Source organism: Crinia signifera, chromosome 1 (genome assembly GCF_055691185.1).
Source record: "Crinia signifera chromosome 1, ASM5569118v1, whole genome shotgun sequence".
Classification (NCBI taxonomy): domain Eukaryota; kingdom Metazoa; phylum Chordata; class Amphibia; order Anura; family Myobatrachidae; genus Crinia; species Crinia signifera.
The window spans coordinates 469,818,163-469,838,489 of record NC_139217.1 but is presented as its reverse complement, the minus strand read 5'-3'; the positions used below and the strand labels follow the sequence as shown (position 1 = coordinate 469,838,489).

Here is a 20,327-nt window from a genome sequence, read left to right as displayed (position 1 = left end):
TCATACAGCAGACAGTTTCTGTCTGCTGTATGGGGGCGGCCATTTTGTGGTGGTCCTCAGCAGAAGAACGGAGCCACGGGGACCAGCGAAATAGGTAAGCCTGCGGGGGATTGGGGGGAGGTGTAACTATAGCACCGCAGCCCCCGGCGCCCCCATATGCACAGCGCCCCCCCCCCCCGCGCGGTGGCGGGGGCTGCACTGCTATTGTTACGCCACTGCCCTACCATGTGTTATATATACGGGGCAGTACGGATGGTGTAATGGTTAGCATTACTGCCTCACAGCGCTGAGGTCATGGGTTCTATCCCCCACCATGTGTTATATATACGGGGCAGTACGGATGGTGTAATGGTTACATTACTGCCACACAGCACTGAGGTCATGGGTTCTATCCCCACCATGTGTTATATATACGGGGCAGTACGGATGGTGTAATGGTTAGCATTACTGCCTCACAGCACTGAGGTCATGGGTTCTATCCCCACCATGTGTTATATACACGGGGCAGTACGGACAGTGTAATGGCTTAGCATTACTGCCTCACAGCACTGAGGTCATGGGTTCTATCCCCACCATGTGTTATATATATACGGGGCAGTACGGATGGTGTAATGGTTAGCATTACTGCCTCACAGCACTGAGGTCATGGGTTCTATCCCCACCATGTGTTATATATATACGGGGCAGTACGGATGGTGTAATGGTTAGCATTGCTGCCTCACAGCACTGAGGTCATGGGTTCCATTCCCACCATGGCTCTGTGTGGAGTTTGTATATTCTCCCTGTACTTGCGTGGGTTTCCTCCAGGTACTCCGGTTTCCTCCCGCACTCCAAAAATCTACTGGTAGGTTTATTGGCAATAAAAAGTAACGTGTGTGTGTGTGTATACTGTCTGTAGTAGAGAATATAGGGTGTAAGCTCCACAGGGGCAGGGACTGATGTTAATGGGCAAATATTCTGTGTAAAGCGCTGCGGAATATATGTGCGCTATATAAATAACTAGACCCATTCTCTAGGACAAGGGGAAGATAGGATTTTGACTCCTGCTGCTTACTATGGCAAAGGTTTTACACCCGGCTGCACTACCTGGTCTTACACACATCTGACTACCTGGTCTTACACACATCTGACTAACTGGTCTTACACACATCTGACTACCTGGTCTTACACATAGCTGCACTACCTGGTCTTACACACATCTGACTAACTGGTCTTACACCCAGCTGCTCTACCTGGCCAATACACACATCTAACTAACTGGTCTTACACTCAGCTGCACTACCTGGTCTTACACACAGTTGCACTACCTGGTCTTACACACAGCTGCACTACCTGGTCTTACACACATCTGACTACCTGGCCTTACACACAGCTAACATACGGTACTGCTATTGTGCAGCAGAATTTGTTGCGCAATATAAGAAGCTGTTAATAAATAAATATTACGCCCATGGTTGGCTGATACCCATCCTAAAGGCCATATCCCATTTAGAAATGTAATATACAGTACTATAACCTGTATCTGCATTATTCTCCAGAATTCCTTACACAGTGTCTATCATTCTATCATACAGTATGTGCAGCATTTGTCGGAATATCCAATTAAAGGGCTGTCGCAGTTTATTCCATAGACAGAAAATATATATTTTTTATTCTCGGGTTTTATAATGTAGAGTTTTCTGTATAAAGAATAAAAGTATCTTCTGAGTGGATGTAGTAATGAACGGCATAAAAGGTGCTTCTAAAACAACAGAAATCGAGGCGCTGCGCGGCTGTAATCTGCAAATGAGACAGTGGCATTTATCCAGCCAGGGGGATGAAATAACTCTCATTAAAGTTAGTTGCCTTTTAAAAACTATGAAGGAACATATGTCGTGTGAGAGACAGAGCGCAGAGCAGCAATAATCCTGACAGACTCCGAGATATAGGAGCCTGAGACCTGACAGGAATATTGAGGGGCGCTCCTGAAATAACTTCACCTAAAATTAAGCGGGGAAACTTTTACCTAAAACTTATATACTGTATTTATTTATATATTAACAGTTCTCTTAACTAGAAGCGAACTGGGTAGTTACAGACAGTCAAAAAGGTAGGAGGGCCCTGCACGCAAGCTTACAAACTATAGTGTAAAACAATAAACAAAAGAAAAAGTAGGTTACACATTGGAAAATGGGCCTAATTCAGGTGTGATCACTAAGCAGCGGCCGTTTGCCGCTTAGCGAGCACCGTAACGCCACCTGGTGAAGTCTAAATAGACTTTTATTTCCTTATCATGTATGGCTTATTAACTAAAATAGGGTTGGCTACCTGGATTAATGTAGACAGCACTAGGACCCTGTAAGGACAGTACTGTGGCCTTATCTCTATCTTCCGGAACCTTATATACTGTAGATATTTGCATTGCCACAAGAATTAAGTGCAGATAAAATATAGGGATATCTCTGTAAAATAGATTTGATGAGAGATTCCACCACACACGGATGGATACTGAATTGTGTCTCGTGTGAATAAGCACCTCCGATATCATAGTGCTGATTGCCATGACAATACACCATGCCACAAGGAATCTGTGTGGGAGCAGCAGTAGATGTACAAATGACACTTACTACAGGGCAGACATCTGATACAATATCAAGATACAGAAGCTAATTGTAGTCAACTATCATAACAGCAATAATATGATACTATTTAAAACAATGTGGCTCTTATTATTCAAAGTGCAGACTAATACAATAGATTAATACAATAAATTATTAGTGAAACATGTCTATTGTCACAACAACTATTAATACCTAACATATGGCTGTTGTACGTATATGTAATTATTGGTGAGCATCGTGTGACAGCTGTATGCCAGTCACTTGCCAAAAGTCATCTGCATAAAATTAAATTCTACAATACTTATATTTAACCTACAATGTGAGATGAAAGTAATTTAATCTATGTTTTACCATTGGTACAGCAGTTCTTCTCCATAATGCCTGCGTATAGAGCAGGAGCAGCACAATGGACAGTAACAGTACTGTGTGTAGTATAGAAAACACTATGACAGGTACAGTACATACATTATATATAGGGCAGTGCTATTTACTTGGGATGTGCAGAGTGTAATTACAGCACTATGGATAGCGCACAGCATAGGACAGTTACAGCACCATGGACAGTGCACAACATAGAGCAGTTACAGCACCATGGACAGTGCACAGCATAGATCGGTTACAGCACCATGGACAGCGCACAGCATAGAGCAGTTACAGCACCATGGACAGTGCACAGCATAGAGCGGTTACAGCACCATGGACAGTGCACAGCATAGAGCAGTTACAGCACCACGGACAGTGCACAGCATAGATCGGTTACAGCACCATGGACAGCGCACAGCATAGAGCAGTTACAGCACCACGGACAGCGCACAGCATAGATCAGTTACAGCACCATGGACAGTGCACAGCATAGAGCAGTTACAGCACCATGGACAGCGCACAGCATAGAGCAGTTACAGCACCATGGACAGCGCACAGCATAGGACAGTTACAGCACCATGGATAGCGCACAGCATAGAGCAGTTACAGCACCACGGACAGTGCACAGCATAGAGCAGTTACAGCACCACGGACAGTGCACAGCATAGCGCAGTTACAGCACCACGGACAGTGCACAGCATAGAGCAGTTACAGCACCATGGACAGTGCACAGCATAGAGCAGTTACAGCACCATGGACAGCGCACAGCATAGAGCAGTTACAGCACCATGGACAGCGCACAGCATAGGACAGTTACAGCACCATGGATAGCGCACAGCATAGAGCAGTTACAGCACCATGGACAGCGCACAGCATAGAGCAGGTACAGCACCATGGACAGCGCACAGCATAGATCAGTTACAGCACCATGGACAGCGCACAGCATAGAGCAGTTACAGCACCACGGACAGTGCACAGCATAGAGCAGTTACGGCACCACGGACAGTGCACAGCATAGAGCAGTTACAGCACCACGGACAGTGCACAGCATAGAGCAGTTACTGCACCACGGACAGTGCACAGCATAGAGCAGTTACAGCACCATGGACAGTGCACAGCATAGAGCAGTTACAGCACCACGGACAGTGCACAGCATAGATCGGTTACAGCACCATGGACAGTGCACAGCATAGAGCAGTTACAGCACCATGGACAGCGCACAGCATAGCGCAGTTACAGCACCACGGACAGTGCACAGCATAGAGCAGTTACAGCACCACGGACAGTGCACAGCATAGCGCAGTTACAGCACCACGGACAGTGCACAGCATAGAGCAGTTACAGCACCATGGACAGCGCACAGCATAGCGCAGTTACAGCACCATGGACAGTGCACAGCATAGATCGGTTACAGCACCATGGACAGTGCACAGCATAGAGCAGTTACAGCACCACGGACAGTGCACAGCATAGCGCAGTTACAGCACCACGGACAGTGCACAGCATAGAGCAGTTACAGCACCATGGACAGTGCACAGCATAGATCAGTTACAGCACCACGGACAGTGCACAGTTATATGTATCTCTTTGGAAATATGTATTACCCAGTAGCTGACACTGTCCCCACAAACACATTAGTGGATCCTCTCACTTATAGCTCGTGCTTAATTACATATAATGTGCTTATTAGGGAAAGTAGGGAAAGTATACGATGATCACGTTTTAGCTGGAATACATGGGACATTGAACATTACTTGCACAAGTGTGGAGCACCTGCAATAAACCAGTGTCTAAGCCAGGGCTGGGCAACACCGGCCCTCCAGATGTTAATGAACTACACATCACAGGATGCTTTACATTAGTTTTGCTATGTGGCCATGCTGAAACTGATGCAAGGCATGCTGGGATGTGTAGTTCATCAACATCTGGAGGGCCGGTGTTGCCCAGCCCTGGTCTAAGCCTATGTACTAATCAGACCCTTTAGTCAGTGACACTTCAGCTTCCCCAACACAGACGGAAATTAGATACAAAGTTTCTTTCTTGTCACCATGAATAAGAACCTCATTGATCTACTTACAATACTTCAATAGAACGGGACACAGGATAGGAGGCATCCCACACACTAGTGGCGAACTTCTATTGTCTATCACTGCTATATAGGTGGGTACTTACCGGCATCGTCTGACTTCCATGAAGGGCGTTAATGGCTGCCTGTGCTTCTGCGTGTGATGAATACTTCACAAACGCACATCCTGCAAAACAGACACAAGAGTTGAACAATTCTATATGTTTCTATTTATCAAGTGTCCAAAGATGAAAGTGACACATTTCACAATATACAAAGCAAGCGCTGAATGAGGAGCTTATTCAATGACACTGAAGAAAAGGTTTTCAACGCATTCCTCTCGGATAACGATTTTTTCTCACATTTATAAATCACACCCTGGCATTTACATCAGATTTCCCCATCGTATCCTCCAACTACAACTCTCATCTGCATGGGATGTGGGTGATCCGTCTTGGTTTAGAAGATTGTGTAGTTACATCTTTATAATTAATATTTATGTACTTCCATCGAATCGCTATGGTTTCTCATTTGCATGCAGTGATGTAGAGAAAACGATATGGATATAGCAATTAAAATGTATTGATCAGCAGACACCGTGACCTTTCTAAGAATCAGTAAATATATGTCTAGGAAACTACAGTCCAAGTAATTAAAATGATTAAGAAGAGGCTGTGAAATGTTTGTTTAGAGGAAATACCAGTCAGCATGACTACTCATTGACTAATCAATAACCGCAGAACAGGAAGGGCAGCCATTAAACTATATTACATTATAAGCTGCCTATCTGGCGGTTCTAATGTCCGTACCCCCCTGTTCCCACCGTTATTACGTCAGAAATGAGCATATAACAATACATTTATGTGCAATTAACGCCTACAAATGATACACCGGATTGGAAATGTTTGGGGACCACATGTGGTCATTTATATTTAATTGTTCAATTTTGCTTCTATCAGCAAAAATTGCAATGTATGTGCGCTGACTGGCTGTAGTGGATGCGCCTTGTTTCATTAGTGATGTCATTGTTCTATGTATACTGTAGTTCAGTTGCTGCTGTGTCTTTAGGGGAAAAGATATGCCAATGCCCACAGGAGGCACCTGAAGAAGATGCCTCCTGCCTGTAGGCTGCATCCAAAGTCACAACATCAAAATTCCAATCATGACTATCGGTTGTGATGGTTGCAGCTGCAGAGTCGTGAGTCTGTCCCTGATGACCAGCCATTGTCATACACAAACACACACCCATACTGTATATATTGTGGCAGGGAGAGCACCTTTTCACATGACAGTAATGTGGAAGATCCAGCTCCAAAAATAAACACTAACACTTCATCTTGTCCCAGTGTATGTGATTCCTTGTCACATTATATATACACACACACACACACACACACACACACACACACACACACATCAATAAATATGAAGTGTATCAGTGGACTTATTCTAACCAAGTTTCCTGCTAAGAAACATGGGCAGTAACCAGACCAGGCTGTATCATGTATAACAGTCACAACAGGGTCTCCTGGGGGTATAACTAAAGCGGATGGAAGTAAAGACTCTATGTTATCGGTTCAGTGATGCCCCAATAATGAACAGTTATTATGCACACTTGTGGTATAAGGACAGATGTAACACTGAGGCCGATGCAGCCGGCAGGAGTATAAGGACATATGTAACACTGAGGCCGGTGCAGCAGGCACTAGTATAAGGACATATGTAACACTGAGGCCGGTGCAGCAGGCAGGAGTATAAGGACAGATGTAACACTGAGGCCGGTGCAGCAGGCAGGGGTATAAGGACAGATGTAACACTGAGGCCAGTGCAGCAGGCAGGAGTATAAGGACAGATGTAACACTGAGGTCGGTGCAGCAGGCAGGGGTATACGGACAGATGTAACACTGAGGCCGGTGCAGCAAGCAGGAGTATAAGGACAGATGTAACACTGAGGCCGGTGCAGCAGGCACTAGTATAAGGACATATGTAACACTGAGGCCGGTGCAGCAGGCAGGAGTATAAGGACAGATGTAACACTGAGGCCGGTGCAGCAGGCAGGGGTATAAGGACAGATGTAACACTGAGGCCAGTGCAGCAGGCAGGAGTATAAGGACAGATGTAACACTGAGGTCGGTGCAGCAGGCAGGGGTATACGGACAGATGTAACACTGAGGCCGGTGCAGCAAGCAGGAGTATAAGGACAGATGTAACACTGAGGCCGGTGCAGCAGGCACTAGTATAAGGACATATGTAACACTGAGGCCGGTGCAGCAGGCAGGAGTATAAGGACAGATGTAACACTGAGGCCGGTGCAGCAGGCAGGGGTATAAGGACAGATGTAACACTGAGGCCAGTGCAGCAGGCAGGAGTATAAGGACAGATGTAACACTGAGGTCGGTGCAGCAGGCAGGGGTATACGGACAGATGTAACACTGAGGCCGGTGCAGCAAGCAGGAGTATAAGGACAGATGTAACACTGAGGCCGGTGCAGCAAGCAGGAGTATAAGGACAGATGTAACACTGAGGCCGGTGCAGCAAGCAGGAGTATAAGGACAGATGTAACACTGAGGCCGGTGCAGCAGGCACTAGTATAAGGACAGATGTAACACTGAGGCCGGTGCAGCAGGCAGGAGTATAAGGACAGATGTAACACTGAGGCCGGTGCAGCAAGCAGGAGTATAAGGACAGATGTAACACTGAGGCCGGTGCAGCAAGCAGGAGTATAAGGACAGATGTAACACTGAGGCCGGTGCAGCAAGCAGGAGTATAAGGACAGATGTAACACTGAGGCCGGTGCAGCAAGCAGGAGTATAAGGACAGATGTAACACTGAGGCCGGTGCAGCAGGCAGGAGTATAAGGACAGATGTAACACTGAGGCCGGTGCAGCAGGCAGGAGTATAAGGACAGATGTAACACTGAGGCCGGTGCAGCAGGCAGGAGTATAAGGACAGATGTAACACTGAGGCCGGTGCAGCAGGCAGGAGTATAAGGACAGATGTAACACTGAGGCCGGTGCAGCAGGCAGGGGTATAAGGACAGATGTAACACTGAGGCCGGTGCAGCAGGCAGGAGTATAAGGACAGATGTAACACTGAGGCCGGTGCAGCAGGCAGGGGTATAAGGACAGATGTAACACTGAGGTCGGTGCAGCAGGCAGGGGTATAAGGACAGATGTAACACTGAGGCCTGTGCAGCAGGCAGGAGTATAAGGACAGATGTAACACTGAGGCCGGTGCAGCAGGCAGGGGTATAAGGACAGATGTAACACTGAGGCCTGTGCAGCAGGCAGGAGTATAAGGACAGATGTAACACTGAGGCCGGTGCAGCAGGCAGGAGTATAAGGACAGATGTAACACTGAGGCCTGTGCAGCAGGCACTAGTATAAGGACAGATGTAACACTGAGGCCTGTGCAGCAGGCACTAGTATAAGGACAGATGTAACACTGAGGCCTGTTCAGCAGGCAGGAGTATAAGGACAGATGTAACACTGAGGCCTGTGCAGCAGGCAGGAGTATAAGGACAGATGTAACACTGAGGCCGGTGCAGCAGGCAGGAGTATAAGGACAGATGTAACACTGAGGCCGGTGCAGCAGGCAGGAGTATAAGGACAGCTGTAACACTGAGGCCGGTGCAGCAGGCAGGGGTATAAGGACAGATGTAACACTGAGGCCTGTGCAGCAGGCAGGAGTATAAGGACAGATGTAACACTGAGGCCGGTGCAGCAGGCAGGAGTATAAGGACAGATGTAACACTGAGGCCAATGCAGCAGGCAGGGGTATAAGGACAGATGTACAGTAACACTGAGGCCTGTGCAGCAGGCAGGAGTATAAGGACAGATGTAACACTGAGGCCGGTGCAGCAGGCAGGAGTATAAGGACAGATGTAACACTGAGGCCGGTGCAGCAGGCAGGAGTATAAGGACAGATGTAACACTGAGGCCGGTGCAGCAGGCAGGGGTATAAGGACAGATGTAACACTGAGGACTGTGCAGCAGGCAGGAGTATAAGGACAGATGTAACACTGAGGCGGGTGCAGCAGGCAGGAGTATAAGGACAGATGTAACACTGAGGTCGGTGCAGCAGGCAGGGGTATAAGGACAGATGTAACACTGAGGTCGGTGCAGCAGGCAGGAGTATAAGGACAGATGTAACACTGAGGCCGGTGCAGCAGGCCGGAGTATAAGGACAGATGTAACACTGAGGCCGGTGTAGCAGGCAGGAGTATAAGGACAGATGTAACACTGAGGCCGGTGCATCCGGCAGGAGTATAAGGACAGATGTAACACTGAGGCCGGTGCAGCAGGCAGGAGTATAAGGACAGATGTAACACTGAGGCCTGTGCAGCAGGCAGGAGTATAAGGACAGATGTAACACTGAGGCCTGTGCAGCAGGCAGGAGTATAAGGACAGATGTAACACTGAGGCCTGTGCAGCAGGCAGGAGTATAAGGACAGATGTAACACTGAGGCCGGTGCAGCAGGCAGGAGTATAAGGACAGATGTAACACTGAGGCCGGTGCAGCAGGCAGGAGTATAAGGACAGATGTACAGTAACACTGAGGCCGGTGCAGCAGGCAGGGGTATAAGGACAGATGTAACACTGAGGCCGGTGCAGGAGGCTGGAGTATAAGGACAGATGTAACACTGAGGCCTGTGCAGCAGGCAGGGGTATAAGGACAGATGTAACACTGAGGTCGGTGCAGCAGGCAGGGGTATAAGGACAGATGTAACACTGAGGTCGGTGCAGCAGGCAGGAGTATAAGGACAGATGTAACACTGAGGCCGGTGCAGCAGGCAGGAGTATAAGGACAGATGTAACACTGAGGCCGGTGCAGCAGGCCGGAGTATAAGGACAGATGTAACACTGAGGCCGGTGCAGCAGGCAGGAGTATAAGGACAGATGTAACACTGAGGCCGGTGCAGCAGGCAGGAGTATAAGGACAGATGTAACACTGAGGCCGGTGCAGCAGGCAGGAGTATAAGGACAGATGTAACACTGAGGCCGGTGCAGCAGGCAGGGGTATAAGGACAGATGTAACACTGAGGCCGGTGCAGCAGGCAGGGGTATAAGGACAGATGTAACACTGAGGCCTGTGCAGTAGGCAGGGGTATAAGGACAGATGTAACACTGAGGCCGGTGCAGCAGGCAGGGGTATAAGGACAGATGTAACACTGAGGTCGGTGCAGCAGGCAGGAGTATAAGGACAGATGTAACACTGAGGTCGGTGCAGCAGGCAGGGGTATAAGGACAGATGTAACACTGAGGTCGGTGCAGCAGGCAGGAGTATAAGGACAGATGTAACACTGAGGCCGGTGCAGCAGGCCGGAGTATAAGGACAGATGTAACACTGAGGCCGGTGTAGCAGGCAGGAGTATAAGGACAGATGTAACACTGAGGCCGGTGCAGCCGGCAGGAGTATAAGGACAGATGTAACACTGAGGCCTGTGCAGCAGGCAGGAGTATAAGGACAGATGTAACACTGAGGCCTGTGCAGCAGGCAGGAGTATAAGGACAGATGTAACACTGAGGCCTGTGCAGCAGGCAGGAGTATAAGGACAGATGTAACACTGAGGCCGGTGCAGCAGGCAGGAGGAGTATAAGGACAGATGTAACACTGAGGCCGGTGCAGCAGGCAGGAGTATAAGGACAGATGTACAGTAACACTGAGGCCGGTGCAGCAGGCAGGAGTATAAGGACAGATGTAACACTGAGGCCGGTGCAGGAGGCTGGAGTATAAGGACAGATGTAACACTGAGGCCTGTGCAGCAGGCAGGGGTATAAGGACAGATGTAACACTGAGGCCTGTGCAGCAGGCAGGAGTATAAGGACAGATGTAACACTGAGGCCGGTGCAGCAGGCAGGAGTATAAGGACAGATGTTACACTGAGGCCTGTGCAGGAGGCAGGAGTATAAGGACAGATGTAACACTGAGGCCGGTGCAGCAGGCAGGAGTATAAGGACAGATGTAACACTGAGGTCGGTGCAGCAGGCAGGAGTATAAGGACAGATGTAACACTGAGGCCGGTGCAGCAGGCACTAGTATAAGGACAGATGTAACACTGAGGCCGGTGCAGCAGGCAGGAGTATAAGGACAGATGTAACACTGAGGTCGGTGCAGCAGGCAGGGGTATAAGGACAGATGTAACACTGAGGCCTGTGCAGCCGGCAGGAGTATAAGGACAGATGTAACACTGAGGTCGGTGCAGCAGGCAGGAGTATAAGGACAGATGTAACACTGAGGCCGGTGCAGCAGGCAGGGGTATAAGGACAGATGTAACACTGAGGTCGGTGCAGCAGGCAGGAGTATAAGGACAGATGTAACACTGAGGCCGGTGCAGCAGGCAGGAGTATAAGGACAGATGTAACACTGAGGCCGGTGCAGCAGGCCGGAGTTTAAGGACAGATGTAACACTGAGGCCGGTGCAGCAGGCAGGAGTATAAGGACAGATGTAACACTGAGGCCGGTGCAGCAGGCAGGAGTATAAGGACAGATGTAACACTGAGGTCGGTGCAGCAGGCAGGGGTATAAGGACAGATGTAAAACTGAGGCCGGTGCAGCAGGCAGGAGTATAAGGACAGATGTAACACTGAGGCCTGTGCAGCAGGCAGGAGTATAAGGACAGATGTAACACTTCATTATGCTGACATGGTCAAAATGCTGACACGGTCAATATGCAGACATTTAAAATGTCGATATGTCAAAGAGTGTACCTGCTTTTTGTGGAGTCTATTCCGACATGTCGGGATTTTGACTGTCTGCCAACGCTCGTTGTTTTTTGACCGCCAGTATTTGGAATGTCGGGAAATCACACTGAACCCGAATGTTTGAGCACTGACAGCCATGATGCCTCTCGCGCTACATATTGGGGCCGATTCAGACATGTTTGTTTGGGTCCGAATTCATCCCCGCCTCTGATTTGAGTGCACAAACCGCGGGAGTGAATGGTTTCAGCGGGAGAAGGGAGGGCTGTGGGTGTACAGGGGGTGACAGCAGGGGAATGCCCCAGGGTATTATGGCCGTTCCCCTGAGAATGAAGGCGGGGCGATGCCTGATCGGGACGGGCGGCTTTTATTACCAAAGGGGAGAGACATTTACTATCCCGAAAATACGGCAATTCGTATTCGTATTGATAGCACATCAATACGAATACGAATTGCCGTATTTTCGGGATAGTAAATGTCAAAAATAAGTGTATTTCTGGATACAAATACACCTATTTATTACAAATCTCTGTACTTATGTAGTATCTGGGCGTCCGATTTAGAAATCGGATCAGATCGCATCGCATCGCATGCGACCAAATCGTATGCGATGCGATGGTCAAGATTTTTCCATAGGATTCAATGTTAAAATGGTCTGAGTCCATTTTAACATAGAATTCAATGGGAAAAAGGGGTCCTTTTCCTTTCCCCACTATCCAAGTGGGCATGGAGTTGGATATAAACCTGTGGCGAGCGCAGCGAGCCACCGAGCCCGAAGCGTGGCGAGCGTATCGAGCCCCGCGAGGGGACACAGAATACTTTTAAAGAAATATGCGTTCGCTCGCCACGCTTCGGGCTCGGTGGCTCGCTGCGCTCGCCACGCTATATAAAATCAACTCTATGCCCACTTGGATAGTGGGGAAATGAACAGGACCTTCTTAACATTGAATCCTATGCAAAATCGCATCGAATCGCATCGCAACGCATCTGATTGTATGCCTTAAGGTAAGGCATACAATCACAAAATCGGACGCCCAGATACTACATAGGTACCCAAATTTCCTTTAGTAAATTTCCCCCATAGTTTTGTGGTCGGTGACCATGGAATGACTTCTCTCCCCTTTGGCTGCATATGGGGGGATGTGTTCTCATACATCCCACGGCAGGTCTGAATCAGGCCCTTTGTGTCATCAGTTGTATTGTCGGCCTAGACACTGTCGACATATCGTTTAGATACCCTATTATCTGTCCGACACCCCCTGTCCCCTCCTTATTCTCATGCAGCGAGCCATGCAGGGGTACACGCTAGACTACTTGTGTCGACAATGACACCAAAAAGGTGCAAAATTCAGGTCACCCTTTACCTGTGTTGACCATTCGCATGGCAATGTCTTTCTTATGTCAACCGTCACCGTCAGCCTAGTTCATGTCACCCTTTTTGCCAACATCGACCCTTCCTTGTCGACCAATTGACTGTCAACCTAGACATTGTCTGAGATACCAGAACTGGGGTAAGTATGGGTCATAGGGTTGCCTGTATAAAGGTCGACATATATTAGGTTGAACACTAAAGGTTGACACATGAGTCAGAAGGTCAACACAAGCATTCGGTCAACAATGGGAAGGTCGACATAAGTTTTTACGACATGGACACCGTATCAGTATACTCGCTACGCCCGGCACACTATTCTATTCTCCCTCCAGGCCCTAGTGGAAGGTAGGACATGAAATGCTGCCTGTCGGCACATGTCGGCTAAATAAAAAACAAGAAAAATAGTATATAAGGTATTAATAGTACAGTATGTGCTCAGTGCTGAACCAGGCACGTACAGTACTGTATACAATCATCAGCCGTCCTTCCTCCCGTCTTGCACCAAATTAATGGTTATGTACCGATGATTCAGCCCAGCAAATTTCGGAATAAAGTTTGTAAGAAGAAACTTGTCAGGACTCCTATGGAGACGAGTACACAAAGCCTCATTAGATGCGATTTATCCCGGGGAGTCTGGTTGGATTACGGCATTCACATAGTACCAGAAGACGTAATAATGTGGATCTGACAATCCCCGAAAATCTAAGAATGTGATTAATTCAGTGGAAGAGAAGAGCGAGGGGGATATGCGTCTGTTTTCTCTTTCAACTCCTGGATATAATCCGTTTAATCTGAGCTCCCAACTTGTTCGCTGGATCCCAATAGCAGGGCCCTCCGCCCTCCCCCCATCCTGTCCACCCACATGTCCCCATCCTCTTCCGCCCGCTTGTTCTGTGCCACCTAGTATTAAATCTTATGCGCTGTTGGTTGCGTTTGGGCCCCGGCTCTCAGTCTGTTTTTTGGCTTAATGCTCCCAGTATGTCCGGTTAGATTTGCCCGTCCTGTCTCATGTATTCATACTTACAGACACTCATCTCCCCATTGTACAGTGCTCTGGCGCCTTATAAATAAGCAATATTCATAATAATATCAGATGGGCTCCTGTAATGCATTTACTAATATGTCCAGAGGAATCTTGTTCATTTGGACATTGTGAGAAGTTCACAACCAGTCAGATGCCATCACTTATGATATCATGTACCCTCTTCTGGCCAATCGCTGTCAAATCCGGCAATCATCAGCGAGTACGAGGGTAGAATACCAATAGGATTCTGACCCGTTAGCGAGGCTGCAATATTTGCAGATGGACAAATCCATGCTGCACTACAGGTGGGGCAGATGTAACAGGTGCAGAGAGAGTTAGATTTGAGAGGGGTGTGTTCAAACGGGATACAGTCGTATTGTCGACAGCATTTAGGTCGACAGTCATTAGGTTGACACCGTTGGGTCGACAGGTGGGAAGGTCAACAGGTGTCTAGGTCGACGTGGTTGAAGGTCGACAGAGGACAAGGTCTACATGGGTTTAGGTCGACGCATCATTATGTCGACATGGGTTAGGCCGACAGGTCGACATGTTTTTTTTTTTACTGTTTTTGAGCCGACATGTGCCGACAGGCGGTATTTCATGCCCTACCATCCACTAGGGCGTGACTTCCAACTGTGTCCATGTCGACTGTGTCGACATTCGGGTAAAAAAAACAGTAAAAAAACCATGTCGACCTTCCAACCTGTAGACCTAACCCTTGTCGACCTAAACCCATGTCAAGCCTGTCCCCTGTTGACCTTGGCCCCTGTTGACCTTCACCCATGTCGACCTAGACACCTGTCGACCTTCCCACCTGTCGACAATACGATCCAAACCCGTTGAAACTGAAATATATATTGCAGTGTAAGAATAAGCAGTCAGTATTTACCCTGCACAGAAACAATGTAACTCACACAAATCTAACTCTCTCGCACCTGTTACAACAGGCTGATCACTACTGGTCACCATGCACTATAGCCTGACGCATGGCGGATGAAGTGAGGGGACTTGGTACAATTATTGGGGTCCGTGTGCTCAAATCTACAAATTGACACAAAATAAAAAAATAAAAACTCATCACCTCCTTATCATGTGTCGACCACTCTGCGTCAACCTTTTGGGTTTTACCTAGACACTGTCGACCTACTGTAATAACGGTCAACTCTCTGATCCATACACTCCCTACCTCAGTCCCTACCTAATACTGTATTTCCCTTTTAGCAAATGACAGAGGGGGTCTCTGTGATTCTGCTGGTGGGTAAAGCATACCTCCCAACTCTTCATGTGCCGGGCGTGTGATATGCCTCGCCAAAAGAAGGGGTGGATTCTATGGTGGGAGGGGTGTGGCCTCGGGTGGATGGGGCGTGGCCTCAGGTGGATGAGGTGTGGTGAAGCGACACAACACCCATTAAATTATTAATATCTACACAAAATTAGATAACCCCGTGATATGTCTTGTCAGTTCATGTTCAATAACAGACTAGTGGGTAAAATTAATATATATATATAAAATATTTAAAAGTAGGTTTGGAAACTATTCCTGGCATATGCATAGGACAGTAGTAGCCACAGCGTGTGAATTATTAATGATCAGTCCTCAATTGACTACAAGCATGAGTTTGCTGAGGTATGAGGCACTCAGTGCCTCATAACTGGGTGACATACCTCTCCTGAGTATTGGGACCTTGCCGGCTCCTCTCTGTATCACAGACAGGTGTGAATTATACATGGGGGGATTATTCTGCATGTAGCACATGCATTCTGCAGCCATGGTCACGTCACGTCAGAGAACACCGGCCTCCTCGCTATCATCGCACTGCATATGGCGCCTACCTTTGCTGTTTCCGTCAGGCCCTCGGAGGATCGTACATTCTTCAATGTTCCCAAAGGCTTCGAATAGTCGGCGCACGTCGTCCTCTGACTGCTGCTTATTCAGCATACCCACAAAGAGTTTTCTGTCTTCTGGAACAAAATTAAGAGATGCTTACCATATTTAACAATGGCAATTCAGCAATGTCACTGTACGTGCAATTTTTCCAGATGGACAAAACCATGCTGCACTGCAGATGGGGCACGTGTAACAGGTGCAGAGAGAGTTAGATTTAGGTGGGGGGTGTTCCAACTAAAATCTAAATGTCAGTGTAAGAATAAAGCAGCCAGTATTTACGCTGCGCAGAAACAAAATAACACCCCTAAATCCAACTCTCTCTCTGCACCTTTTACATCTGCCCCACCTGCAGAGCTGCATGGTTTTGCCCATCCGTAAAAATTGCAGCCTCGCCTGAATCAGGCCTATTGTCTGTGGGTGCTATAATGCATTTTATATGACAGGATGATTCTAAGGGCTCTATTTGGGTTCAGTATAATTCCTTGACGGACATTTTACCGACAGTCGTCATGCCGACACCCATTGACAGACCGTCAAAATGCCGACATGGTTCATATACCGGCATTCATTATCAGGACATGTTCAATTGAGTGACATAGTCAAAATACCGACATTTAGATGCAGATATGTCAACGATATGTAGCGTGTGTGGGGCGGCAGGGGGCGGTGGGTAACTGATCGCTGGGCTCCTAAATTCCACAATCTGAATCAGGCCCAGTGTGCCCGTACCTTTAGATTTAGGTGAGTTATTTTGTTTCTGTGCAGGGTAAATACTGGCTGTTTTTGGATGTAGCCCTCAGATGTTAGACTGCTTTATTTTTACAGTACAATTTCAAATTTGCAACCCAATTCTAACTCTCAGCACATGTTACATCTGCCCCACCTGCAGCGGTTTTGTCCATTTAAGGAAGATTTGGCTTTTACGTTCCACCCTGTGTGCACAGAACTAGATAAAGTCAACAAGTCCCTGACGGATGAGCCGGATGATGTGACTGTATCTCTGTCTATTGTAAATCACATTAAACAGGAAAGAAAATCTGTCAAACTAATTAAACAGACAACAAGGTTATGGCGGCGTCACTCGCGAGTATCGGGACATGGCTTAGCCACGCAGCGCGCCTTTGGGGGTCCAACTTGCCAAAACTGTTGTTGATCCTTGTACCCCATCACGTTGTGCGAAACGCAACCTCTGCGCAGCAAAAGGCAATTTTATGAAGATGAGGGAGATAATTAACTAATTTGCAATTAGCTAAAACAAATCATTAATTGCTTCTTCTCAGAGCAGGGAGCTGTCATGTATTGCAGGCATGGAAATGACAAGATGATAGACGCTTTGTTCAGGTGATAAATTCCCTCGGATTCCTTCTGCGGAGTTTATAAAATGTCATCAGTAATTTATACATGTAAACAGATGAGTGGGATCAGTCCCACAAGCTGCAGGTTGCTGCAGGCCCCTCGCTCATCTCCGGGAACCAGGGGCCTGGTACCGTGGAATGGAATCCCACCGGTAGACCTCACCGGAATCTTCCATGGAAGTCCCTAATCTCACAGTGTTCTCGGGATGACATCTCTGGAACTGTTTTAATTATCTGAGGGTTGTGGTACATGAGGTTCATCCAGCTGACATATATCCATGTACAAGTCCCGGGAACAAGTAATAAAGCATATTAAGAATAATTCATCTGAGTATTATTTGACGCAAACGAAGGGTCGACAGTACAAAGGTTGACATGCGAATAGGTTGACGTGAGTTTTTCACAGTTTTTGGTTTCACTGTCGACACCGGTTGACATGGACCCCCACTGTAGTCCAGGTGGATTGTAAAGGATGACATAGTCCAAGAAAAAAAAAATCCTAAAAATGTCATGTCAACATTGCCATACGTCGACCATTTGCCTGTCGACCTTTACTCTGTTGACCTACCATCCAGATATCATAGAAGGGAAGAGTAAATTACAGGTTGTAAGTTCGACAGGTCATTAGTTCGACAATGTCTAGGTCGACAATCAAAAGGTCGACATGGGGTTTTTCACTGTTTTTTGAGCCGACATGCGGTATTTCATGCCCTACCATCCACTAGGGCGTGGTGAGAGAATAAAATAGTGTGCCAAGTGCAGCGAGCGATGCAAGGGGATGCCGTGCACTTTAAACTGTGTCCATGTCCACTGTCTTGACATTCAGGTAAAAAACTGTGAAAAACCCCATGTCGACCTTTTCACTGTCAACCTAGACAATGTCAAACTAATGACCTGTCGAACTAATGACCTTTCGACCTAGAACCATGTCAACCTTTTCCCATGTCGACCTAGACCCATGTCGACCTAATGGGGTCGACCTAATGACTGTCGACCATAATACTCTAGACCAAATGATCCCAACCCCCGTGCGCCCCCATCCCGCCCTCCCCACTGCGAACAGCCTGGCAACATTGTAATCGCTGAGGACTATCACAGTTGGGGGTTGCACTTGTGCAGAAATGCTTGTGCAAACCCCAACCATCGGGGCAGGGGCCGAATTCAGTTCACTCCGAGTGAACCAGAATCGGGCCCTATATGTCTATATGCCATATACTGTACCCATGTATTTCTTGCATTCCTGACGGTAAGAAGTTGAATCCAGTCTATTACATTTTTGCATCAGCTCAGCGATGTTTTAGATGCCGCTAACTTTTTAAACATTGTAAGATAGAACAGAACAAATGAATTCAGCAACTTGCTCTGCAGATACTGTGTTCAGGGTAACTGAATAAATAAAGTGGTTTTAATAAAGCCAAGGGAAGTCCTACAGGATTATGGCCTACCACCCCTAATGCTTCCATTCACTACGAGGGTACCTCCACATGTCCTACTGTGAAAAGTAGGGGCTTATCCTCTGCCCTAATAAACATAGACTCAAGGGCACTGAGTCACAGCCATTAACGAAAGAATCCCTTTTTTTAAGGACAAAATTCAAGTCTTAATCTAAAATTTCTGCCGTAGACCTTTATACGGAACAATTCATAGATTTTCTCTCCTCTCAACTCATGCAAAGATAATCTCTATAGATCTCCATCTATGGAACGTGCAACATGTCATTACACACAATACAGGAACCCGGAACAAACCAGAAGCTTCTAATTGTAGGTCTTAGGTTTGGGGGGGGGGGTTCACATTAAAGAAGGTGCCAAGTAGCAGGCGCCTGTACAATGGGCCGAAGGTTCCTCGCATGCGCCCTCAATGACTTTTCACATCAAATTAAAGTCGCCTCTTTCAAGACTTCAGAAAGGGTAATTGAAATGCTTCTTCACAATCGCTCCAACGTAAGTTCTATCTCGCCCATCTCCGTCTGTATCATGCGAGCTCGGAGCATAGACAGGCGGCGTAGCCAGACCTCACTTAATATTAAAGTCTGTGATTAAATGGGATTCACCAAAAGGAGACAAAGCACTGAAGAACTGCCAATTGTTAATCCCTTGTTCACTGTGCCTAAAAATTCAATTTCTTTCTTTTGAGAGGGAAGAATAGAAGGAGGAATTTACTATGGGTGTCTAATTTTGAAGGGGTATGCTCATTTTCCCATGGTCTTCAAGTCTAAAGACTCCCATTAATATGACGCGTCTGCTCTCTACTTGCTCTGATTGGAGATACATATATATATATATATATATTTTTTTTTTGCCATTATAATCAAACTTAACAGCGATTGGAGAACTTCTGCGCAGAACACAGACGCTGACACATCACTGACACATCGCTGTGTGCTGAGCGGTCTAGCCTGGTGTTCTAAACAATCTGGAATCGATCACTCGAACGCTAATCAAATCGTCAAGTATGTAGGCCCCTTAAATGTGTTAATCCAAGTTATAAAGTCTAATGGGACTCACGCATCTGCGCCTTATTGGGGCAATTCCCCTGATATTAAGATGATTGTAGTAAAAAATCTGCAATTTACAGTATGGGGTACATGCCAAAATGTGATTGGACGTGTAAATGCAGCTATCCAACAGGTGGGATTTCAGCGTCCGACCGCGGCTGTACATTCCCGGTGTCTGGGAACTACAGTATTTGCAATATGTTACTAGTCTTTTAATATTAAATGGGAACTTTCATGGTTTGCGGATCCGATCTTTGGGTGAATAAAATCTGCAAATCACTGAAGAATATTTGTTAATACATGGACATATTGTATATTGGTGCACTGAGGAATTGTAAATTCGGGGGAATAAAAAAAAATGGTGAATTATTATCATTTTTTATTATAGATTGCTGATGTGTGGGCCCATAACAGGACCGGTAACTATCGGTCAGATTCAGAAAATCAGGAAAGCAAGTTATT

At 47.0% G+C, this 20,327-nt stretch overlaps 1 protein-coding gene across 1 annotated transcript in view; it reads right to left on the bottom strand.

Moving 5' to 3' along the window:
- The window catches only part of CELF4 (CUGBP Elav-like family member 4), a 667,347-nt gene that overhangs the window by 32,670 nt on the left and 614,350 nt on the right, over positions 1-20,327 (bottom strand). Inside the window, exons 5-6 of the mRNA XM_083151898.1 lie at positions 15,959-16,087; positions 5,136-5,215 (exon numbers count right to left, since the gene is read on the bottom strand). Of these exons, the coding sequence (XP_083008024.1) occupies positions 5,136-5,215; positions 15,959-16,087 (209 nt within the window). The remainder of the gene's footprint in view (positions 1-5,135; positions 5,216-15,958; positions 16,088-20,327) is intronic.